At 45.4% G+C, this 24161-nt stretch overlaps 8 protein-coding genes across 8 annotated transcripts; 3 read left to right on the top strand and 5 right to left on the bottom strand.

Moving 5' to 3' along the window:
• Positions 1-114: 114 nt before the first annotated feature.
• On the top strand, positions 115-2384 carry N7483_004923 (sodium:solute symporter family protein; the record flags this gene model as incomplete). Its single annotated transcript, XM_057088360.1, has 9 exons — positions 115-188; positions 241-298; positions 353-539; positions 603-702; positions 885-1071; positions 1125-1175; positions 1229-1399; positions 1458-1776; positions 1837-2384. 9 exons carry the CDS (start codon positions 115-117, stop codon positions 2382-2384), a joined length of 1695 nt encoding a protein of 564 aa, XP_056948189.1.
• Positions 2385-3588: 1204 nt separating this feature from the next.
• On the top strand, positions 3589-4637 carry N7483_004922 (uncharacterized protein; the record flags this gene model as incomplete). The annotated part of the gene is made up of 2 exons (XM_057088359.1): positions 3589-3760; positions 3937-4637. The coding sequence occupies 2 exons, from the start codon at positions 3589-3591 to the stop codon at positions 4635-4637; spliced, it is 873 nt and encodes a 290-aa protein (XP_056948188.1).
• A 651-nt stretch (positions 4638-5288) lies between these two features.
• N7483_004921 (glycoside hydrolase family 18 protein) lies at positions 5289-6805 on the bottom strand (the record flags this gene model as incomplete). The annotated part of the gene is made up of 5 exons (XM_057088358.1): positions 5289-5396; positions 5450-5985; positions 6038-6167; positions 6229-6600; positions 6671-6805. The coding sequence occupies 5 exons, from the start codon at positions 6803-6805 to the stop codon at positions 5289-5291; spliced, it is 1281 nt and encodes a 426-aa protein (XP_056948187.1).
• Positions 6806-10414: 3609 nt separating this feature from the next.
• N7483_004920 (maleylacetoacetate isomerase) lies at positions 10415-10881 on the bottom strand (the record flags this gene model as incomplete). The annotated part of the gene is made up of 2 exons (XM_057088357.1): positions 10415-10746; positions 10791-10881. 2 exons carry the CDS (start codon positions 10879-10881, stop codon positions 10415-10417), a joined length of 423 nt encoding a protein of 140 aa, XP_056948186.1.
• Positions 10882-13292: 2411 nt separating this feature from the next.
• N7483_004919 (uncharacterized protein) lies at positions 13293-14127 on the bottom strand (the record flags this gene model as incomplete). Its single annotated transcript, XM_057088356.1, has 2 exons — positions 13293-13478; positions 13546-14127. 2 exons carry the CDS (start codon positions 14125-14127, stop codon positions 13293-13295), a joined length of 768 nt encoding a protein of 255 aa, XP_056948185.1.
• A 489-nt stretch (positions 14128-14616) lies between these two features.
• Positions 14617-16665, bottom strand: N7483_004918 (GMC family oxidoreductase; the record flags this gene model as incomplete). The annotated part of the gene is made up of 6 exons (XM_057088355.1): positions 14617-14828; positions 14884-15220; positions 15286-16074; positions 16122-16392; positions 16468-16549; positions 16596-16665. 6 exons carry the CDS (start codon positions 16663-16665, stop codon positions 14617-14619), a joined length of 1761 nt encoding a protein of 586 aa, XP_056948184.1.
• A 2051-nt stretch (positions 16666-18716) lies between these two features.
• N7483_004917 (uncharacterized protein) lies at positions 18717-19294 on the top strand (the record flags this gene model as incomplete). Its single annotated transcript, XM_057088354.1, has 2 exons — positions 18717-18750; positions 19101-19294. The coding sequence occupies 2 exons, from the start codon at positions 18717-18719 to the stop codon at positions 19292-19294; spliced, it is 228 nt and encodes a 75-aa protein (XP_056948183.1).
• A 3012-nt stretch (positions 19295-22306) lies between these two features.
• On the bottom strand, positions 22307-23859 carry N7483_004916 (arrestin (or S-antigen), N-terminal domain protein; the record flags this gene model as incomplete). The annotated part of the gene is made up of 3 exons (XM_057088353.1): positions 22307-22489; positions 22546-23594; positions 23658-23859. 3 exons carry the CDS (start codon positions 23857-23859, stop codon positions 22307-22309), a joined length of 1434 nt encoding a protein of 477 aa, XP_056948182.1.
• Between the last annotated feature and the right edge of the window lie 302 nt (positions 23860-24161).

The raw sequence follows: 24161 nt of genomic DNA, 5'->3' as shown, positions 1-24161 counted from the left end.
CACCTCTTTCCCAAGCGGTCGGCTATGTCGTTGTCCTCGTTGTAGGTGTTATTATAGCGTTAGGTAGGCGGACCTGCATTTTTGTCTTGAGATTTTGAATCCTCCCTTACTCACATGCAGCTAGTCATGATGTTAATCACAAAGATTCTCAAGAAAACAACTGGTGAAGATAATAAGAAGACAGAAATGTATGACCTTGTCTATGGCTTTCAGAATAGAGGATATTGATACATTAACCAGGTTTATGACGGCTAATCGAACGGTCCGAACTGGACTAACAGCATCAGCTGTTATCTCTGTAAGCCATATCGACCCTTTCACTCCACAATATTCGTTCTAATAGCATATCCAGTCCTGGCTATGGTCAACTGCCCTCCTTGGCTCATCGTATGTGGGCTATGACTATGGTGTTGCCGGACCATTTTGGTTCGCTGCGGGTTGTAGTCCAATGATTGTTTTCTTTTCTCTTTTGGGAATTTCTTGCAAGAGGAAGATTCCGGAGGCTCATACCTCCCTTGAAGTGGTCAGAATCCGCTATGGTATGTCCTTGCCTCTTCTTGATTTTACACTCAAATACTAAAATCAGTCCTTGATTCCTCCAGGGCGAGCCGCTCATATCGTCTTCATTATCCTTTGCCTGATCAACAACATCTTTGCATGTGCTAACATGCTGCTCGGTGCTGCTGCTGTCATCACTGCGATGTATGTCATTCAATAAACGCCTGGAGAATAATGGCTTACAAATTCAGGTCCGGCATGCATATCATAGCAGCGACTTTCTTACTACCAGTTGGAGTCACAGTATACACATTTGTTGGAGGTATCAAGGCAACGTCAGCTTCCATCCAAGTGAACGATATGAAAATATAACTGACGTCTAGTAGCTTTTTGACTGACTATTTTCATACTGCAACAATTCTGATCATCGCCTGCTACTTCACTGCGAAGGCTTTCTCTGATGACCAGGTTGGCTCTATTGGCAACTTATATGATCTTCTCAGAGCCGCGGCTGAGCGACACCCTGTGTCTGGAAATCAATCTGGAACTTATCTGACCATGACATCAAAGAGTGTAAGATTTTCACGTCTTTTATGGCATTCAGCTCCATTCTTAACTCTCTTTAGGGAATTCTGTTTGGGATTTTGCACACACTGGGCAACTTTGGCCTTGTCATCGTGAGTTACTGTAAGCCCCTCCATTGCCCGGGCACGCATCTGACACTCAGTAGATGGACACGAGCTACTTCATCAAAGCATTCTCGGCCTCCCCTGCAGCGGTGGTTCCTGGATACACCATTGGTGGCATTGCATATTTTGCGATCCCATGGGCCTTGGGAACGGTGATGAGCTCCGTCGCTCTAGGACTCGAGAATCAACCGAATTTCCCTACATATCCTCGGGTAGGTCTTCTCTCGGCGATACCGATGAGTTATTTTTTCCATTCTAATCACTTTGTAGAGAATGTCAACATCTGAGGTGAGTAATGGACTTGTACTGCCATATGCTGCAATGACAATTGCAGGAAAGGGTGGTGCGGCAGCCTCTCTTCTTATCACCTTTATGGCCTGCACATCCACTCTATCAGCCCAAGTGATTGCAGTCAGCTCAATTCTGAGCTTTGACGTATATCGCGAATATTTCAAGAAATCTGCGATCGACCGAGATTTAATCCGGTCTAGTCATTTTGGGGTGATCTTCTTTGCGGCATTTTCTGCTGGCTTCAGCACAATGCTCCATTATGCTGGTATTGACCTTGGATGGACGCTGTACATGCTGGGTAAGTTGAAGGAATCCACTAGATTGGTATTAGACTATACTAACAATGCACTCGTTGTAGGAGTCGTCACTTGTCCTGGCATTTTCCCAATGATCTTCACCATTCTTTGGCGTAATCAAAGCAAGGCAGCCGCCATTATATCCCCAATTTTAGGAATGGCCACTGGAGTGGCAGTATGGCTCGGGACAGCCTCTCACTTCGGTGGCGAAGTGACAGTTGCAACAACTGGTGATGTCCTTCCTTGCATGTACGGCACAGTGGCATCTTGTTTTTCACCTATCATATACTCGGTTCTCATCACTCTGGTCAAGCCTCAGCACTATGACTGGAATGATTTCAAGAAAGAAAAGTTGGCACTTGAGAAGCTCGAGAATGACTTGACCACGGCTCATCATCACGAGACGCCGACTGGAGCTGATGACAGTGGGCTTGAGGATGGCGGCGTGCGAAATGTGACACTTGATGCCAATGAGCTTAAAAGATGGGGCCGAATCGCCGCGTTCTGGTCTATTGCCACTTTCTTGGGTCATTGGGTCTTGTGGCCTTTGCCAATCTATGGATCTCGTTACGTTTTTGGGAAGAAGGCAAGTCTATGCACATATGAATGATATTTAACTCATTTATTATGATCGTAGCTAATCTTTGAATATAGTTTTTTGTTGCATGGGTCGTAATCGGCATAATTTGGCTTTGGGGCACTATGCTTATTGCTATTTTTTATCCACTGCTTGATGGTGGATTCCAGCAGATTCATCAGGTCTACCAAGGTCTTACTCACCGCAAGACTACTCATGAGTCTCATAGTATTTCCAGATTCAAGGAAAGTGATGCGACCACCTCTCCATCTACCGCGTCAATCAGCGATAAGCTTGCCGAAAATAAAGAATGAGAGAAATTAATCTGGACTCCTACTCCAGTCTGGTCTACTAGAAAGCTCAGGGGTTTGTCTTACGGTTCTGAACAGTTTGTATAATTGAATAATTGATATTATACCGTATAATAAAAAAGCTTCCCAATGTATCTTATGGGCTGAAGTTTGGAATCAATAATAGACCTTCCTAGCAAAGGAAAGACCCTCATGACCATATGAACGCTAGTATATGACTTGAAACCCTAGCAGGACCTTCAAGGTTCCTCAAGACTTTTGTGGATATCAAGTCGGGCACTCATGCATCTGATTCTTGCATTGCTTGAAACTAATGACTTAACGGAACCAGTTTCGCAAAATGTCACTCGAACCGGAGATCTTCATATTCAATCGACTCAATTGATCGACACTCATCATGGGGGCAAAAACTGGCTCAACCCTGCAGAAGGAAATAAGCATGATTGCTGCTATAATCCCTCTTGAGCTCATCTTAACATGAGAGCATAATATCAGATCAATGTATGGCTCGAAACTCAAAACAAAGACACCTCGAGGTAGAATAAAATGAGAATTTTTCTTATGAGCGGGACTTGGACCTTGCATCCATCTCTTCATTTGGCAGGAGACAAGATTATCAATGTTGATCAGTACAGTCTCGAGCCATTGCCCACCAATTGTAGTGAAGTGGTCCCTGAAAGCGGAGTATGCCGAGGAGCTTGAAGGTTGTCAGCCGCAACGCTGCGAGGCTGCAAGGCTATACCCCACTATACTAGTATGGGGAGACTCAAAGATTGGCTAAATGCAATATTAGAATGAGAAAGCGAATTCGGCTCTAGTTTTAGAATCTCGGTACTGAGATAATGTTTTGATCCAGCTGTCGCGACTCAAACCTTGGAAATGTTTATCCTTAAGATTAATCCGCTCTCGATTCGCCCTCTCACAACATGTCTCCTCATGGGTTAAATTCCTTGTTTATACTTCCTTTATTAAAATTGACAAATGCAATCGCGTTTCCAACGCCCACCGCGACAGCCATCTCAAATGAAGTCGAATCTACCATCCCGGAGCCGACCCCTGGCATCGATATCAACACCATAACTGCCCTCCAGCGTCGAGGTACTACCTCAGGTTCAGACACACACAGAACCCAAATACTATGCCTCCTATGAATATACCACGAACTCATTTTTGAGCGGACAATCCAGCGTATGCGGTTGGATCGATGACATATTAGGAAAAGAGTGCGATCAACCCAGGATTCATGAAGCACAAGCTGACTTTGTTCTGTGTAGATGAGATTGTGTGTCCAGAGAGCAGCAGCTGTGTCTGCCACAACTCGAACACAAACTTTCCTGGTATGGCAGGCTGTTGCTCAGGCTCGGACTGTCAATTCGAAACAACCTGCGTCAATTACTCCCAAATAACGGCCAGTCCGGACGCCTTCAGCGAATACAAAGCATTAACCATGTATTGCGATGACCCTTCCAGTCCTGCCTGTGTGACATGGACATTCCCCACAATCGATGTTACGGATTTTGGATGCGATACTAGTAGGAGTATCGACCGTGTGTATACGTGGACAACGCCCTACTGGGTCACCGGCACCGTGGAAGTAATCGAATTGGTATACATGGCCACTGTCAATGATGACATTGTGAGTGACTATGAGGCCAGTTACTCTTTGTCAACATCGGCGACAAAAGGAGGAGTTTCTGCTGTTCGTGTCAGCTCAAATAGTGCTACTGCGACCGCCGGTAGTCACCACAGCTCTGGCTCCTCGTCCTCATTTTCATCAACAGGTGCAATCGCTGGAGGTATTGTTGGAGGTATAGTCGGAGCAGCTGCCATAGGTGCTGCTGCTTTCTTCTTTTGCCTTCGGAAGAGGAAGAACCGGGTCGATGCTTCTGGCGATCTGGATTCCCGTGGACTGGAGGGATACCACACTGTCTCAGAGAATCAAATCTGTGCGTGGGAAATGCAGCCTGCAAATTAACTGGAGAGTAGTGAGCGTAAGGTTGCTGAGGTTTTGGGAAGTGATCCCTCCGACCGGGCCCACGAAATGGACTCTACTGCTACATCTCGAAGTTTTGTTGCTGAGCTACCTGCCGATTATACCCACAACTTGAAGGGTACTGACTATGATCCGAAACCTTGATTCAACTGGTCGAAAGGATTCTTTTTCTTCTCAGAGAATTATCGTGGCTTGTCTTTTTTTTCTTATTCATTGAACATATGTCGACATGCATTAGAACTAGGAGTCTTGAATGGATGTGCATAGCTGGATATTGTTTCCGGATGACTTGGACCAATAAAATAGTAATTAATACAGAACTCGAACGAGATGCAATTAAAATCAACTTTGACGTGCCAGAAATATGCAAAATCCTCGCGAAGTTTACGAATTTGAAGTACCAATAACAGAAGTATTGGTATGAATCTTAAATGCATGGCAAATCTAAGCGAGTGATAATCTACCGAGTAAATGCTATCATCATCAAGGGAGTACGAACAATTTGGACTCCCAGTCATCATCATGATGTTAGTAAAATATTCGTCAAATGCCTCTCTCAGGCTGGCGCGTTCTGCTGAGACATCCACATTCCATAATGATCATATGAATGATAACAGCACATCCAGACTGAGTTTAGCTCCCTGACATTCCATTCTTCATGTTATCGTATACGGAAGCCGGGTAGGATAGCTGGTTCTGGAATTGCCGCAAAGCACCAGTACCTCCAAATGTGTTCACAACCTGTTCGCTCATAGAGTCAGTGGTTGTAAAATAGAATCCTCGGGGTAACTCACAGTAGTAATTAAACTGTCCGTTCCATTCTTGTCACTGCTGCTCTCCCACCACATTCCACCGCCAAGTCCCTTCGACATGATGTACTGTGCTTTCTTCTGCGCAACCTGTGGAGTATCATAACTGATCATCATCTGTTGGGAAGAATCGTAGCTGTAGCTGGCAACAGGTTGGTCCAGATAGCTGACAGAAGCACCGGCTTGGGGTAGGGCTTTGTAATCCCAGACCCCATTTTCCCAGCTGCCACTACCCACACCATTGTAACTGGTTCCAGGGCCACTCGTGTTCATAAACGATCGTCCGTAAAGTGGCATTCCCATAACAATCTTATTTGCCGCTACACCATTTGATGTGTAGTAAGTGATGGCCTGGTCAGTGTTGAATGGGGTGCTTGCCGGGTTGCTTGTGGATGCGTAGACATTTGCATCATGTCCGGCAATAGTGTCCCAACTTCCAGAATAATCATAGGCCATGAGATTCCAGAAATCGAGATATTGATCCATGCCTGAGAGGTCGAGGTTTTGGTAGTTTGAAGGTCCTATATTAAGGGTTAGAAAGAGTAGATTTTCCAATGGGGCTGTATATCATACCAGCTGGAGAGGCGACTGTGATCAAGAAATGATGACCACTTGCATTAGCCGCACTGTAAGTATCCAAAGACTGACGCAGAGCTTGAAGTGTGGCCACCATGTTGGCAGCCTGAGTGCTATCGGTGGGATACTAATTACCGCATTAGCAACACATCTTCAAGCTCCAAAGAAATACTTGTGGAGTGACTCACTTCCCAGTCAATATCAATACCATCAAATCCCAAGTTCTGAACAAGTGTTGTGGCTGATGAGGCGAACTCTTGTCTTCCAGCGGCAGTGCTGAGTGGCGCCGCAAAGTTTGGAGAGTAAGTCCAACCTCCAACTGACAACAAGACCTTAAGGTTTCTATTCTGCTTCTTTAGCAAGTACAGCTGCTTCACGCATCCGTAAACGTTGTTTCCTGGATCATTCCAGGAATCTCTATCAAAGTGTTTATCGGTATCCGCCCAAGTATCAGAAAGGACGACCTTTCCGGTTGACTGAACATTCGCAAAGGCGTACAATACGTGCGTTAATCTATCTATTGGAAGATTCTGGGGGAAGAAGTTTCTTCCATAGATAGCCTTGAGATAGGAATTAGCTATATTTGCATTGATGCTGATGAATGAATGGGCGCATAGAGAGCATTCTCACCCAGTTCACAAAATATGCCACACTGCGATAAGTAGCACTAGCTTCAACTTCCGTGCCATTATCTCCTGCAAGCGGAAGAGCATTGGCACTCATCAAAAAGCTGAAGCTGACGAGTAGGACAGCAATGAAACGCATCGTGGGAATGGCTTTAATATTGCGAATATCCTGTCTTCAATGGATTTGATTGAAGATCAACGCAAGAGGAGGGGAAACATCATTATTTGTATTCCAACACAACATTCATGATGACCCTCTTCGCGATTGTCAAGTCAAGCTAAACTAGAATAATCCAAAATTTGTTCGAGCTCCGCAGATCCGTAAGACCGAGGTCACCGTTACTGTAAAATGACTACGTGGAAAGTTTCTCTCTCACAATCCTTAGTATGCATATATCCAAGTAGGCAGTTCTCAATTTTGAAACGAGGTTTAATCATGCATCACCTGTGCATTTTGAATCATGTTTCCATATAGACAAGCCAAGAATGTATAGGATATTCAATCATGAGGATTCTATATGCACAAGAAGCTTGGAAGAGAATCACGATGGAGATGCCGCATTCCAAACTAGTATGAAAACAACCTCAAGCCTATGGGGCTCGGATGTCAGCCTCCGAAAGTTAGATCCATTACTCACTGCAACGATTTGCAACGATTTGCAACGATAAGAATTATGCAAAGTGCTCACCGGGCTGATTAATAGGTATAATAACCTTAAATGTCCGCGTGGCTCAGATAGTTTCCGGTAGCGATTTTCACTGGATCTGGGGTTGGGTGACACAGGTTGTCATCTGGAGCCCGGAAAGTTCCTCTTCGATCGAGTTTATTGCCTCGGTGCGTATATTGACTCTGTCCGCCCTGTAACTATGATGGAGGTATCTTGTAAGCGTTGCACCCATATCTATATCACAAGGTTGGGCGTATTGACTAGTATAGTGCCGATTCAATTTGAGGGTTACCTTGAAGTTCCCACTATCATACCTGTTTCTAACATGAAAACGTAGGAGTATGGATGCAATTGTGAAATCATATTTGGAATCGATGATAGTGTCGTCAAATGCTTCAGGTTTAATTCAGGAACGCCTTATTGGCACGATCTCGCGGGGATGCAATGTAACCCACATCCATACCATGCGACCGGGGCATGTGCCACGCTACCTAGAGTGGGCCGTGGCAACGGGACTTGGATGGATGACCTAACACTGGAATGGCAGCAGATTTTTAGACGCAGGACCTGTGGGATTATGCCGAGGTAATGAAGAATTTAAATCGACAAGTAGTACCTGTTTCCTCGCTTCAAATGTTGTGGGTGTCAGCCATGGAGGGGTTAATAACACCAGTTGACTGCCATAGTAGTATGTAGTAGATGGGATTCATGGATGATTGGTTATCAAATTTCTGCCGAGAAATATAGATTATGCCGTTTGTTTCCGCTCATGTTACCGCCCTGGTGATGCCCTGGAGTGCTGTCAGTCTGTACATGTAAAGAAAAAAACGCTAAATTAGCTCAAGTTACTGGGAGTGAATGACGCTCGAAAGGTGTACTGGAGCTTGCAGATGTCAGAAAGAATTGTATATGGGGTTCCATCTACTATCGTTGCCTCTAGATGTCCTTGCCCGCTCTAAATAAACGAATCTCATTATACTAAGAACAAACAGGTACGTCCCTTTGTTGAGCTTCCTGTTTTCTTTTGCTGATAGATTACCATTCAGGAAACTCTTCGAGAGACCCTTCAAGAGACCCTTCAAGAGACCCTTTAGAAAACCCTTCAAAACCCCTTCAGGAGAATCTTCAGGGAACTTTTCAGGAAACAATCTGTCATTGAGCCAACTACTCATCAAAGCATTTCATCAAAACTCCAGTCAGAAATTCCTACACCTAAACCTTGGAAGTGAGAGATAGTTAATGCAAGAGACAGCTGAATCAAGAGGGACTGATATATAGTTTTCTTTTTTTTCCTGCTATCCATATAGGGGATTTGGCCACATGGCTGCTATAGGCTTTGCGTCGCCCACTTGTGTCAGGACTCGCATGAATATCATATGGTGTATGGTGTGACCAGCATGAATAGGCTGCTCATGCGAAGATCATTGTCTGTGAACTTCTCAACGTACTCTGAGAGCAGGGAGAAGTCATCTCTAGTCATCTTCCACAGCTTATCAACCTTGTCTAGGTCCGCCAGACCCCCATGTCCATCAACTTGTTTGAAAATCTCGTCATACAGTGTGTCTGCATATCCTTGTCTGGTAGGACCTGCGTAGAGTTCATTTCGTCTTTGTACACCATGCGCTGAGGTTATCCCACATCCAGCTTGCCAGATTTGTGGATAGAGCCATTTTTCGGCCTTCGCGTCTTCTTCGCTGTAGACTGGACGGGAATCTTCATATTAATCAAGTCCAGGAGCTTATCTTTCTGTAGAAAACCTTGCAGGCTCTTGTCCCACTACTTAAAGTGGTCTCTGGATCTGTCTTTATGAAGGGTCTTCATCTTGTTGAAGGTTATTGTGGTCGTAGGTAGGTGGTCTACCTGTATTTGGTTAGCTTCACGTCTGAACAGGGCACCACCCCACTCATTAAGGTCTTCCTCAACTGTTCTGTCGCCATCATTTTTTTGTCAAGTGAAATGATTTAGAACCCGATTTTGGTGTTTTTGGTGTGTTTCAAAGGGGTTTTGGTTTTGGGGGAAGGTCTAGGGAAGTCCTCGTGTTCTTGAGGTGAGTCTTTGCCTCAGTGATTCGAAGTGAGGTTCTTCTTCTCAGTCTTCTTTTTTATTGTTTTTGCCCGACGCGGAGGGCATCGAGGTATATGTGTTTCTTGTTCGTGTGTCTTGTCAGGTGTCAGAGGGGGCTCATAACCTGTTGGCGAAGCTATTGACGAAGCTACGGGGAAAGCATATTTGTGTTGGGAAGCGTGAAGGAAAGGAAGTTTCTAGAGGTCTCCAAAGAGCTATCTACACGGGGAGCAGTGGTCCGATCTATGGACCACGTAATCTTCCAACGCATATATGAGAGGACTCAGTTCAGGCTTCAAGCAGATATTTTTCCAAGTCGGCCTCGGGACCCGTGGACACCTACATCTTGTAATCTGAAGCCCTGTTAAATGCAGATGTGGGAAGGTCGAGCTCGCGGAATGGCCAAATCTGAACAACACTAGAATAATCTAGTCAACTGGTATTACACTGGATTGTTCTGGATTAGGATGGAGTAGACGTTTCCGGTCATTCTGTAAGGTTAGCAGTGGCGGATTGGCCTCATCTAGATCAGTTGAAGTTACACATCACTATGGGCTAGGTATTGAAGAGAGGAACGCTCTAGGCAGTACACTTAAAGGTGCACGGGTCAATCCTGTGTAGTAGGCAAGATAGTAGAGAGAAGAAAGGAGAACGAAGAGGTGGTCTGTAGAAGAGGAGATGGTCTGATGATCAACTATCACGCATGAAAACGATATAACTAGCTATACACTATGATCCCACATTACAGTATGTACCTAGGTATAATATAACAGTATATACTCTTGCTTCTAGGATTCTCTCATAGTCTCAGGTGTATCCCCTTGCCTCTTCCAATTCCCCTTTTGAAATGCCGGTAAATCCCAGAGTCGCTTAAATAATCCCATGATGTGGGGTAACTAGCCCATCCAGATTGGTTCCATAAGCAAGTGCCATCTCCATCGCTGGTGCAAAACACACGTCGGCCATAGTAACTGTGTCCCACTGAGAATTACCCTCCATTTTTGACCAGCAGTTTCTCATACTGTGAGGCCAGCGAGAAAAACGTCCGTTACAAAACTGATCTGGTCCTTAGCATCGCCTCGAATAGCACGGACTCGTTTGGCGATCCGCCCATTGGTAATTGGTTGAATATCATTGGTGATCACATTCACCATCTCGCGGACTTGGGCACGCTGCACAAGATCACCACTTGGAGGTAGTAGCGGTGTCAGAGTGGGGAGGCTTTCTTCCAAAAACTCCAAAATAGCAATTGATTGCGTGATAACAGTCTCATTCCCATCATAATCCTTAATAACAAGGACTGGCACGAATTTGCTTGGATTCAGGGCCTGGAATTCAAGGCTTCGTGCTCAGCTTTGCCGAGATCAATAAAGGTATGCTCAACGGGAATACCCTTAAGATGCATAGCAATAACAGCACGATTCGTGCATGTTGAGCGAAAATATGAATAAAGATGATGAGTTTGTTTATTTTCGGTTGCCATTTTGAGAATAAATAGGTTTGGATGAAGTCCACGGGTGTGGTATGTTATGCATGATGATTGATGTAGAAGAGGTATAGGTATATAGTAACTAGTAGAGGAGAGATAGAACCCTGGAGCCTGGAGGGCAAGTGGGCCAATAAACAATTTAAGTATACTAGCTGAGACATCTGGAATTGCTTGACTGACTCTCTAATTTATTATTTCTTTTTTCCTCCTACCTCTTGAGGTGGACCGATAAAAGGGAATCCAATTCCGTAGTGAAGTACCTATGGGGCCCCTGTACGGGAGTAATCTACTACTATACTAGGTACTCCGGAGTCCGTAGGTACAGTAGCATTATCTATGTCACAGGCTGAATCCCTGAAAGAGTACAGGCCTTGCCTGTACAAAGCTCAACCATCCACGTGACCCATAACATTCCTCCTCTTCCTTGACGAATCGTGCCCGAAGTCTACTTCTTCTCCTTAAGCTTCTTTTTGTACACAGTTCGTGGTCCGAGTAGATTGAATCAAGTCCGCTTCTGCCCTTCACAATCTACGCGTCATTTCACTCGAATGATAAGTCGTCAATCCATCTGGCGTTTTATGAATTCCATAGATTTAGTAAAGTTATGTGCTAAGTCTCTAATAAAGCATCCAAAGTAGATTAAATCAACAACAGACAAACCAAATAAGAGATATAGAGAGAGGGATAATAAATAAAGGGTGGCAGGATCTCGTTGGGTGGGCACAGCATAAAGAGGGGTTGAAGGAGTCCATCCTGACAGTCACAGGCCGGATCCGGTAGCTTTTATTGAGACGTGGTCGTTGCAGTACGGACTAGACCGGGCATAGCCAATTAATTACTTGGGCTTGTCTATTCTAAACACTGTAGAAGTTGCAGAATAACTTGAAAAATGCATTTGGATCTTAGTTAGGATTTTGAAAGCCCTCCGAAAATGGTTGAAATTAGATATACAGGGAGGATGAATAGATAATGTAATTCACTAAGAACCTTGGAACCTTCGAAGTAAACAAAGAAGTCCGAAAAAGATGTCAACCAAAATTGGTCGATTTAACCGACCTTTCAGCATCTGTTGCCTATTCTAGCCTAGGATGATCAGGTGATACGGCAGAATCTGCATGTACATATCTAAGTTCAAGTTACGCCTTACCAGAAATCAGAAATCAGACATATCGAACATCGCCATTTGTGACAGAACGCCTACTAGATCAGGGGTTGTGTTACAGCCACCGCAAAACTGCCCAGGTGATTACATACTTCCAAGGTTTGTTAGGGGAATTATTAAGGTCTGTTTCCTGGATTGTGATTGGCCAGGGGTCTGGTTTAGTACTCTGATTGGCTAGTGTTCACCGCTTTCGGGTATTTTCTGCCATTTTACCCCACCTGTTAATAGTAGTAGGTATATTATATGTCAGCCATATTGGGTGTTCTGATTGCGGCAGAATTAAGCCAATCACAACCCATAAATGGAGAGCTCTGATTGGTCAACCCAGGATGGGTCACATGACCCACCACGTGCTCTCCTGCCCTAAATCCTTGGTATTAGACAAATCAGACTTGTTATGAGAACTATCCAGGCCGACAGACTTAGTGTCTGATATTATATTTACTGCATAAAAGTATCGTTTTACTATTTCACCTTTAATAACCTTTATTGAAGACTTTTCCAGTATTTAGATCTTTATTTTCTTTTAAAATATTTTCTATTTCTCAGTCTACTTCTGAGCCTATTTTTTAGCCTTTTTCATAAAGCCTTTATAGACTATTTCCTATCCAGTTTCTTAATCTTTTTGGACCATACTTAATCAACTGGATAGTGATTTCTTTTAGCTGTCTGTTTCTTGTATCTTTCTCTTATTTCTTAAGTTGAAGCCTTTTACAAACCGAGGACGCTCAACGGCCAGCAAATACCTAGGTAGTCTTCTAAGTCCTAAATCTACCCCTGGGTCTGAAATTCTTCCTCTGTATGTATCAGTACCTGTACATGTGGCTGCCGCATGCCATTGCAGTGTATAAATAATCCCCGGCCTTTATGTTTCCAGCTCGAAGTACATACATGCACATGTGGGTATTTTACTCCTATTACTAGTAGTCGTCCAGTTAACCTCAGCACTTGAGCACACAGTACTACTACTAGTATACTACTACTCTCAACCTTGGAAGTGCTACATACTCATCCCTCTAAGTAGTAAGCCTTAGAAATCTCTTTATGTTTCCAAAGTTACAGCGTACGTAATTACTAATAGCCTTCAACCTTGGGAGTGTCAATGCGGAGTGTATTCAAGTTCTGTACTGGCAGATAAAAGATGAATCACTGTCATCATTATGAGGGGGGGAAACTTGAACTCTAGATGCACAGGGGAAAAAGAGGGGAAAAACACTCTCTCGCCCAAGCCGCCCTCGACTTCTTAGGCCCGTAGCCCCTCCAGCAATTTGGCTCCAGTTGTTGGCACCGGGTACTGGGATACCTGGATTCCTGGGAACTCGTCTTGAAATCTTTGGATGATCGTTGGCCAGCCCAATGGAGGGTTGATAGGCAAGGAATTCTCGGGGCTTGGTCCCAGCATAATGGCTTGAAGGTTTGGGAAGTCTTTCTAATTGATTCAAAGATGTGTTAGCCTGGTCAATTGAGTAATCTAGAAGGCTTAGCGAGGAACTGACCTTGATAACCCGGATCAAAGAGGTGACAATGTGTTCATGGAGGTGGCGGCGTCGGAAGCCATGATTGTCGCGCTGGAATCTGTAGTGCCAAGTCGATGCCGAGTCCTGCTCGTAATGGCCAAGTCGAATGTCCAAGATCTTCACCATTGGTGCCTTAATGACTGGCATTTGGAATCTCTGGGCTTCCGTGTTCCGGATGATAATCGCCAGGTATTCCATGTGCTCAAACCTCAGCCCTTTAAGGGCGCTGGTGCTCTCGGCGACGTTGCCCTTCCAGATATTGACCAGGTTGGCGCTCTTCACCCGGCTGGCATGCAGAAAGCGGTGCTGTCCCTCCTGAAGCTTTTCCATGACTTCTGGGAGGGAACAGCCCTTTACTTCTGTGCCGTGTTGCCAGAGACGGCGCCGGGACTCGGAATACCAGACCCGGTTGGTGCGGGCCAGCTTTGCCAGGTTGGATGGGGAGGGATTGTCGACCATGGCCCAGTCCAGGATCTCGCTGACCATCTCTGGAAGCGACATGACCCGCTGGGCTGCCGAAACAGCCCCGCTGACAGTCATGCCGGCATCCAGAGTGGCCATGGCGGTTTGGGTGGCCGAAATTAGTGCTTTTGATGGTAATTTGATGATAAAGAGCGCTAGCTTGATGGTGTATGATGAAATGGAGCTGGGAAATAGGTCAAGGCAGCGTGAAAGAAAGGAAGAATCGACAGGGTGGGGGGAAATTGAAGACATCGTGAGAAACAGGCAACGCAGCAGTCCGCCGAGGCTAGGCCACGCGATCAAATTAATTCTCACTTCAAACTCTTAATTAGGCATACTATATCAATATTCAAGGTAGTAAATGACTCGAAATAAAGTTTAAAAGTGAGAGGCGCGCGCATACCCTTCGCTTCATTTGTATATTAAGCCCTTCTCGAGCGAATAGAGTTACCTAATCGATTTCACACGCAATTTCTTGATAGACGTGCCATTGGCACCCCAATTGAGTAGATATGAACATGTCAGATAATTAGATTCATGAACAAAGGCAATAGCGTTAAATACAAACAGATTTGAATCTTGAAAACATCAATTTTGATAAAGGTCTTTGTAGTCAGCTTTGATGAGATCCGCCCCTTTCTCACCAACCATGTATACTGCATTCTGAATACGACAATCTGGAATAACAGGTAATACAGATGCATCAATAACTCGAAGGTTCTTGAATCCATGGACTTTCAACTGTGCATCCACTACTCCCTGTTTGATATCCTTCGAAAGGCGGCAGGTCCCACAGGGATCTATAATATAAGAGATTAGCATTCAAAATTAATATTTTTATTATTATACACATACGAAACCCTGTCTGTGATCGCTCGAGGATCATTCTATCCATTGCTGCATCTGAATTGCGCGGCATAGGCCAAGGATAGTCCTCGCCAATGATGTCCTTAAAAGCTTCACCAGTCATGAGTATATCGTCCACAAACCGGATACCTTCTCGTAGGGCAATGACATCAAGATGGTTATTGAAGTAATTGGTGTTGATATATGGGTCTTCGAGTGGGTTATTCGATCGTAGCTTGACCCAGCCAGGCTTTGAAATGGGGCGCAGGAGATCCACAATAACAGTCAACCAGCTTCCCTCGGGAGGCACTGGAATATGCCATTGGAACGCGTCGGAGAACATAGGCTAATAGAAACTAGTAGTTAGCTTTTTCAATTATTTAGAGAAAGTCCAATTTGATATATACTTACCACAAAATCAATTTGAAAATGCGGCTGTCCAGCAGGTCCAAATGGATCCTTTCCATCATTCTCTTCTTTGGCCTTTATATACTCCTTAATTCCTGCAAGACGCTCATCAATACGCGGGAATCCCACCAGCTCCAGTAGGCCACTACCAAAAGGGCCAGAATGGTCTTCATTGTACACCCTCACAGCTCCTTCTTTCTGTGGGCCAGCTCGAAGTATATGGTCGTCCAAGCCAAGTCCATTATGCAAGCGAAAAACATGCGGGAGTATAGGGTGGTCAAGTAAATTCTGGCCCACATGTGGCGAGCCTGAGATAGTCTTTATACCAAACTGCGAAAGCTCTTTTTCGGGGCCAATGCCTGACAGCATTAATAGTTTGGGCGATTCGTAAACCCCACCAGCTACTATGACCTCCCTGCGCGCTTTTATAGTTATACTCTGGCCATTGGGGCCGTGGACATCCACTCCAGTGACTCGGTCGCCGTTAATTATCAACCGCTTGCAGTGGGAGGATGATAACATGCCGATATTTGGCTTTCCAACCAGAAAAGACCAGCTAGCCGACCGTACCCCCTTATAAATTGTATTGATACAGCGAGTCAGACCGTGCATTGTTCCGTCATAGATATTATCGTTGATTGCAAGGCCCTTGCTCTTCCACGCTTTCAGTAGAGCATCACGGAAGGGTCGTAGCTCGGGGACTAGCTCTGCGTGCTCAATATGGAGGGGTCCTCCGAGTCCGACATTCCTTACATGGGGATAGTTATCTCCGTCATCATGGTAGGTCGCAGGCTACTAGCAAATTAGACCGATTTGGAAGACATGGGGCTATAACGCACCTTGTCAAAGTAATCCCTGATGGCCTGCCAATTCCATCCTTTACCACCAAAAGCTTCCCACTCGTCGAAGGTCCCTTTGCTCCCCCGGACCCATGTATAGTAATTAAGACAGCTACTACCTCCAAGAACCTTCCCTCGAGTATTGGGTTTCTCCACGCGTGTGTAATCCGGTCGGTCGATCAAAGTAGCTTTATATTTCCAATCGTTTGGGCCATTGCGGCTTTCGAAGGCACGGGCAGGAGTGGTAATTTCGGCTATCTTCTCCGGATCTCTATGAAAGGGATTTGGGTCAGTTTCTTCAAGTTTTGCTCTTTTTGAAGAAGAAATGGATCTGCAAAGCACTTACCCTCGACCGGCTTCTATAACTAGAACAGAGACCTTTGGATTCTCAGCGAGCCTACCAGCCACAACGTTTCCAGCCGTTCCACCTAAAAATCAGGGATTGATCAGACTCGAGAAGATATCGGTACTTACCTCCGACGACAATGAAGTCGAATTCGCGAGCTCCATCGGGTGGGATACTGTTGACATGTCCAGTAGACATTGCTGGTAGATCTTCGGGTTTTGAGGCAAGGTCGATCAATCCTGGTCTAAAAGGACAGCATGAAATCTGTGGCCTGTACAGATCGAGGATTGGGGGCTGTAGCTAAGCACAGTAGATCGTCAATATGATTCATGGGTGTGGGAGCGTTCCATGTTTTGGAATCAAGTTGGCAGGCCTCGTCAAACGTCCGTATTATTTAAAATCAACGTCAGCCCCGTATTCGTATTATTCGAAACATCATACGAGTTACTACTGTCTGCCCAGGTGCTATTATGACTCGGAGGCTATCTGCCACGGTAAAACGCCGTGGCTGATAATACATATAGATCGATGCCTTGTGAATGCCCCACTAGCCGCACCTTTAGGGCGTAAGAGCCGCATTAAAGTCGTGGGAGGATATCAAAGGATCATACATGCATATACAGCACATAGGGCAAAAAATCGGTGTAATTTGGAATATGAATGGTGCATGGACTTCACCTACAGAATTCTATGAAAGAACCTTGAGAAAACAATAGCGTCATTTTAACATCTGGAGGGGACAAAATCCCGGCAGGAATTGTCTAGATCTACAGAATATCGCCTCAACTCAGATAACAAGTCCACTCCCATTGTAAAAAAGCCCTGGAACTCTTAAGTATATCACCATATCACACCGCCTGGGCAGCCATTGTGCCGCCTACCGCCATTCAAAAATCAAAAAAAGAGAATTTGAAAAAGAGAGAAAAAGAAATGCTCACATCCGGATTTGAACCGGAGACTTCATGATTGACTTCATGAATCCTTTTTAAAGAATAAGTGGGTCGTACTAGTCATGCGCTCTACCAACTGAGCTATGCGAGCTAATCGATATTTGCTTTTAAATTTATGACTATATAATGCTAAATAATTAAAGAGCCCTTTTTAGATGAATATACAGACCCCGTATGATTTGGCTGGTTTTTACAGTCTACATAGTAAGAAATCTTCCGCCCTCCTAATTGGGAATGAGACCCCCTGTTTACTAGGGCGAACTTAGGATCCAAACTGGTTTCGAGGGGCCTTACTGCCCATGAATTAGTCCATTCTGCCGGTTTTTTGCGTTCAAATCGGTATGTAGGATTCAGATATATATATCCACCTCCACCTCCTGGGCAGATACTCCACCGTGACCCAATATCCAGGTGCGCCAAAAAACATTACGTAGGTATACATGCATACACATGTGCATACATAATTCATAAAACATTTGAAAAATGCCAACACCAGTTGACCCCCCCTGAATTTGGAAACCTCAACCTTTACAACACCGTGACGTGGACCCCGTTTACCGTCTAGCGATTTCCAGAATATCTGGGGTCTGACCTCCGAGTCGGGAGTCCGTCTGGCTGTTCAAATGTTTCAAAATTTACCCCATGCCCGCGGGCCCAGGTGCCCAGGTGTCAGACCAAGCAACCACTGGCACCTGGGCAGACGACTCGGATCAACTAGTACTAGGTAGTACAGACTCTTCCGAGTCACCGGGGCCCACTACAACAACCTTCAAATGTTGGAATCACATGTGCAACAGCCAGTTTTGAGCCTACAGAAAAGAACTTGAAGTTTACAACATTCAATGTTTTAAGTTGAAGTGCGATCCATACTACCTCAAGTCTCAAGTGCTCATTTTATTTTATTTTATTTTATTTTATTTTTTTTTAGGGGCGTATAACAACATTCGAGATAGCCCTGGACACGATGTTAGCAGATCTTGAAGTTTGAACAGCCTATAGCCTTCTTCAGCCGAGTCCTTAACAAAGCGGAGAAGAACTACTGGCCAACAGAGCTTGGAGTATCTTCAAATGTTGCTTAGCCTGAGTTCTCAGAAAAGCACGGACGGCATCATGATATGATTGAGGCCGCTGACTCACAGTCAATTGTCGTATACACCGACCATTACCCAGACATGGAGTCCTACAGAACAACATCCACCAGCACCGCGTATACGGAGCACTCAAACCTATCCTTTCCCTACCAGAACTCCTCTATACCATTACCATTAACTTCATTGTTGGCCTGCCAGAAACGAAGAAATGAGTGGTGGTTCTGTCAGCTGTCATGGGGGAGGTAAGCGTGACAAGTTGCCGCACGGGTGGTTTTATAAACTGATTTTGGACAACACAAGCTTCCCAATTCTCACTGAGTAAAACTTCAAGCGGTATGGCGTTATCAGAATCCAACATGATCATAGGACTCTATTCTCCTAGTAGCAAACTCTGCTATCAAAGCTAATCATCAACCAGATGTCCTAATCCCCAAGATCATCAGGTACCACATCAAGTATGGCCCAGGACCATCCAAGTCAATCGACATACTATGCACCAACTTAGCGTGCTACAACATGACATTTCATACATAGCTTACACACATACGTGCATCCAGGTCATAATGTCGGGGATATTTAATTAAAGTCACAGCCAGATATGCCCACATCTTCCCGGGCCGGTACTTCACCATTATAAACAAGGTTGACCAACTGCGCACGAACTTCAATGATGCTCTCGCAAATGTGGAAGGCATCCCAGAGCTCTATGCTAAAACCTTTGAGGACGTCCTTGGACACGCCGGCCAAGGCCTCGCGAACTTCGACAAGTCCAATGGAGCCATATAGGCCCACGTCCAGAAAAATCTTACCGACGAGGACACAGCACTTGACCCTGCCCAGTACCTCCAGCTCATACAGATCGGACGCCTACGGGCACCAGTGATAACCCCCAAACCGGGCCACTAACTAATCACCGAGCAAAGCGGTGACAAAACCTCAGACCCTGACGCCTGGAGACTTGGTACGCCAAGCTCAAGCTCCGAAGCCCCAGCGCCGTGCAGAGCAATCTCTTACTTCTACTTTATGTATCTGTAGGGCTGGCAGTTGTCTATATCCAACTATATAGTAGCTAGCCTTCCCTTCCAGGTAATCATATAGGGAACCCAGTAGGTAACCCCATAGGCACCTACATACAAAGAGGTGTAGGTCATCAGACACCTGTAGATGCTACTGACTCGGACTAAGCCCTGTACTCAAGTCTGGTATATGAACATCCCTGTCTAAGAGGATGTGGACACATCTGGCCAAGCACTCGCATGCTGAGAACATACCTTTCCCAATTTCAAATGCTCGCTGCTTCACTGGCAGTACCGCGCGAATCGCGGCGTGAGGACTTGTTTTTGAGTTACGAAAGCCGATGCCCAGGTGTGTATCGAGTGGTGGAGGTTATAGAGATGATTTTGGTGATATGGCATACATATGTGTCATTCAACTAGAAGTTTGTTCTAGGGTCTGGGGTTCTTCTCTTCCAGATGTCCTTGCTACTAGCAAATTTTTTTACTCTAAAGAGAACCTTATATTTCCAAGCAAAGCAAAAATTAAAAATCCAAAAAAAAGAAATCTGGATAACTGGCTCTCTTCATGATCAAAAAATAAACCATTCATAGTGTCGGAGTTGAACCGATGGTCTTCAAGGCGAAAACATATAAAAAGTGATACCAAACAGTAGCAATCGAAAGCGACAATAAAAGGAATCGCGACGCATCAAAATTTGTATACGCTGTAATGCCAAAAAATATACGCAGAAAAAAACAAACAAACAAACAAAAGAAAACCAAAAGAATGCTCGCTAGGGGGGGTTGAACCAATGACCTGGAGCTGAAAAACAAAAAAAAAAAAGCGAGATCAAAATAATGGCGAGCGACTACAAGTGACGTTTCGACGCATACAAAATTTTATAGATTCGGATGCCAAACTTGTACGTGGGGGAAAAAAAGAAGTACAGTCGGGGCTATCTTCGCCTTTGGTTAATAATATTCCGATTGACTGGATTATCTGACCGACTGGATTTCAAATTTGGATATTTTAGTCTCTCAACTAGTATGGTGGATTCGCTTTTTGGATTATGCTCATGCGTATTATTAACACGACACGACTCCACACACTAAATCAGCAAAGCTCTACACGCTCCCTCGTCTCCCTTCCTCCAATCTAACAAAAAAAAGAGGTCCAAATAAATGGAAATTTGTATATACTAGTACATGACTCAAAAGCGGGATGATTCTCGAACATGAGGCTGAACACTGGCATGAATTCGGAATTTCTCCTTCACAAGAACGAACTTGAAGCAAATATATACACCCGTGAACTGGTAGAAACATATCACATCTGAATAGTATAAACGACCCTGATTAACAGCACTCGAGTCCGAGTCCTCAGCCGACTCGGAAGTCCTTATAGACGGTCAGGGTGCCTGGTCAAAGGCCGCAGGCTCATGGGCTCGGATTCTACTTCAACTTTTGTGAGTGTTAGTCAGATATTTTTCTAGGCTATGGGTTCCAAAATGCCTTTCGTAGTAGCCTTGCAAGAAAGTACCTGGTCACGAGAGCCCTGAATTCAGTTGAGTGCGAAGGTCCTTGTCAACTTCTCCCCAAATTCAACCCCAAGCTTCTCTACCACCGAGCCAAGCTAGACTTCCTCCCTTTCTTCCAAGTTGCAGATCTGCATCACGCACTTCCCCGGTGTCATTTCCGCAAAAAAGTGGGGTCCTCGTCGCAGCAGGTAGTCTGGGCAGGCTGAAGAACGGTAGGAACGGAAACATGGAACCCGATCTGGAAGGGGAAAATGGATGATCTGGAATGCGGGAAATCGCGAGCTCAGTTTGGTATGTGACGAGGGACTGGTCTCTGGCGGTGGGTGATCTGTTTCCAACTTGACCTTTGATGGAGGACCTGATGGATGATGGTGGATGATCATGATGTGCCCTGTGTAGTGTATCGGGGTGAGGGAGAAGGGGATAGACAGAGGACGGGATCGGGTGGTCTACACTCACCTGGTCTTAACACCTTCTCTGAGTCCCGATCTTGTCGAAGTCCCAGGCGTTGATTTTCTTTTTGTAGTGCGCTCTGTCAGCGAGGACACTCGCACCATGAAGATGATCCTAATGAACCAAATGGCGAAAGCTCACTCTCAACATGCGGACTATGGGGTTTCCAATCTCTGCAAATGTGAAAATTCCTGGAGAGTTTCCCTATCATGACCTCTGTCGAAACCCATGGACCATCGAGAGAATCTTATGAGGTTTATTTCCGGTCCAAGACAGTAACCAATTTAAGACTACTATTTGAAATTAAATGAGGGAATCACATTGCGTCAACACCACTTTCTGGCCATCGCAATGCTATGTTTTAATTAGACAGTCAGATTCCCCTTGTCCGTACCAGTTCTAAGTTGGTCGTTAAGCGCCCGCCGGACGGCCGAAGCCTGCCAAGGGCGTCCCCACCCCAGTGCTGGGGGGCGCCGGCCGGTTGCCCGGCTAGTGCCCCCCATGCTCCGAGGGGATCCCCCCCAAGGCCCAGCGAGCCCGACCCTTAGAGCCAATCCTTTTCCCGAAGTTACGGATCCATTTTGCCGACTTCCCTTATCTACATTGTTCTGGTTTCATATTGGATGATTATTTTGATATTGCTAAAAAGGTAAAACTAGTAAACAAGCTGCAGGGGTATAAAAAGGAAATAACACATGTAGCCGTATCAGTCATAAACGCAATGGTAACTTTTAAGACCTGTTAAAAAGTAAAGGGTATTAAGGTCATAAGTGAAAGAAAAGAAAAAAGAAAGAGAAACTCATGGAACGCCTCTACTGAGTAGCTTGGACGACGCTGCGCAGATTGGGACTGGCAATAGTTTCCGAGTACTCAGGTGGTGCTGCGACATCGATCACAGCTTGAGTCACAACCGAATTCAAGCGAGGTCGAAAGAATTCATCAACCTCGTCCTGTGTGACGACAATACCGAGCGAAGACTTGACAGAGTCAACGCCCTTTGGCGCGGTGATGATTTGCAGGGGAGGCGAAGGTTGATTGATGGGGTGAGCACATTCGCCCCGGGTGTGTGGTAGGTGAGGTTGAGGTCCAGGGAATAGACTCGAGACATCAGGCAAGAGTGGAAAGTAGGCACAAAGACCTTTGAGTTGGGAAGAGACACAGGGATCAGGAGCGAAGCTGTGTAGTATGTGTCCCCGGAGAAGGAGGCGGAGGGGCTGGAGATATTGGAGACGGTGGAGTTTACTGAGTCTCGGCGTTCAACGTCTGAAACAGATTGCTTTTCCCATTGAGCAGCTGCAACACACATAGTTGACAATGTGCTTGATTCATTGAACAGACCCTGTCCAACCTGCGAGAAGGGAACCCCATTGGATTGAGACGGGAAATCCTCCCAAGGGTTGCAGCCATAGAAGGTGCTCGATTTAAGCTTGCTAGTCATGGAGCCCAGTCGGGGTGGTTGTTCATCTCCCATAGGCTCAAATCGCAGCTGAACTTTGGCAACTGTGCTGACAGTATCGCAGGGCCCACATGTCAGAGGGAATAAACGGATTGGCTTTGGTTGCGCAGCCTCAGCGACCATCTGTCCCTGCTTTCCTCGCAGAAAGCCACGCTTTACGGTCTTTTCATTGCGAGTGCGGTAGTAGGTGTGACCGACTGTATCGATGGGTGGTTCTTCCTCCATGGTAGGAATAATGCGGATCTTCTTAGCGACATTTGCCAATGCTTTGACGGTGTTAGAATCGGATGAGGACTTTTTCATCACTCCGACCCGAATGATGTATGCAATTTGGCTCATGCTTGGCGCCATATCATCCAATAAAGTCTTTCCATTCGCTGATATCATGGGATCACCCAGAGTTGGTGGCAGCATGGTGTGCGCCCGGTGAATCTGGTTGTTTTTCTTCGGGTGCGTGCAGACTTGTGGCAGCAGATGATCAGGAACAACAAACATGAAAGGGAATTTGTAAGTGCGACCAGCTTCCAGTACCCGCGGGGTAGGGTATTCAGAATCTTCGATTGGTTGACGGAGCTTAAGGAACATATGCTGAGCACCTGTGCGACCGGGACATGAAACGCGTTCCACTAATGTAGAGGAGTTGCCTGTTCATCATCACGGTTAGCTTCCCGGGGTGCCTTGTGTATATCGATACGTCACTTAAGTACCTTGCAGAATGATTTCAATCTCATCGAAACGCGTCTCATGGTCAACAGTGATGTTTGCGACACCTTCAACGCGATCTCCACTTGTGTATGAATTGACCAGGCCTGGCTTTTGTCCGACTAGATCAATATCGACCTTTGGAGCGGGGCGTCGTGGCCAGATATCCAATGTATCTGATCCACGACTGATGATTGAGGTAGCCATCTTTGCAGGATGCGTCAAACGTCAAACGTTGCAATGATATCGAAGGGTTGTATGTCAACTAGAAAAGAATCAGATTAGGCCAAGGAAAAAAAAAGAACGGAGCTCCATATACCTTAAACGCTCGGAGTTGGAGTAGTAGAAAGTGGAGCCGTGGACAACCGCGCATAACAAGGAAGGGAAGATGCTGGTTTTATAAAAAATAACAGATCGATTTAAAGTCTAGAATCACTAGAATCACATTACTTCCGCCTTCAGAAAAAGACCTATGATTCGTGAGTCATTCTCTATGCATACGAGAAAAT

Source organism: Penicillium malachiteum (genome assembly GCF_028827825.1).
Source record: "Penicillium malachiteum strain IBT 17515 chromosome Unknown utg000002l:1.0-8849297.0:1.0-8852440.0, whole genome shotgun sequence".
Classification (NCBI taxonomy): Eukaryota; Fungi; Ascomycota; class Eurotiomycetes; order Eurotiales; family Aspergillaceae; genus Penicillium; species Penicillium malachiteum.
Note: the sequence above shows the minus strand (reverse complement) of the source record. Positions and strands in the feature narration are given on the sequence as shown.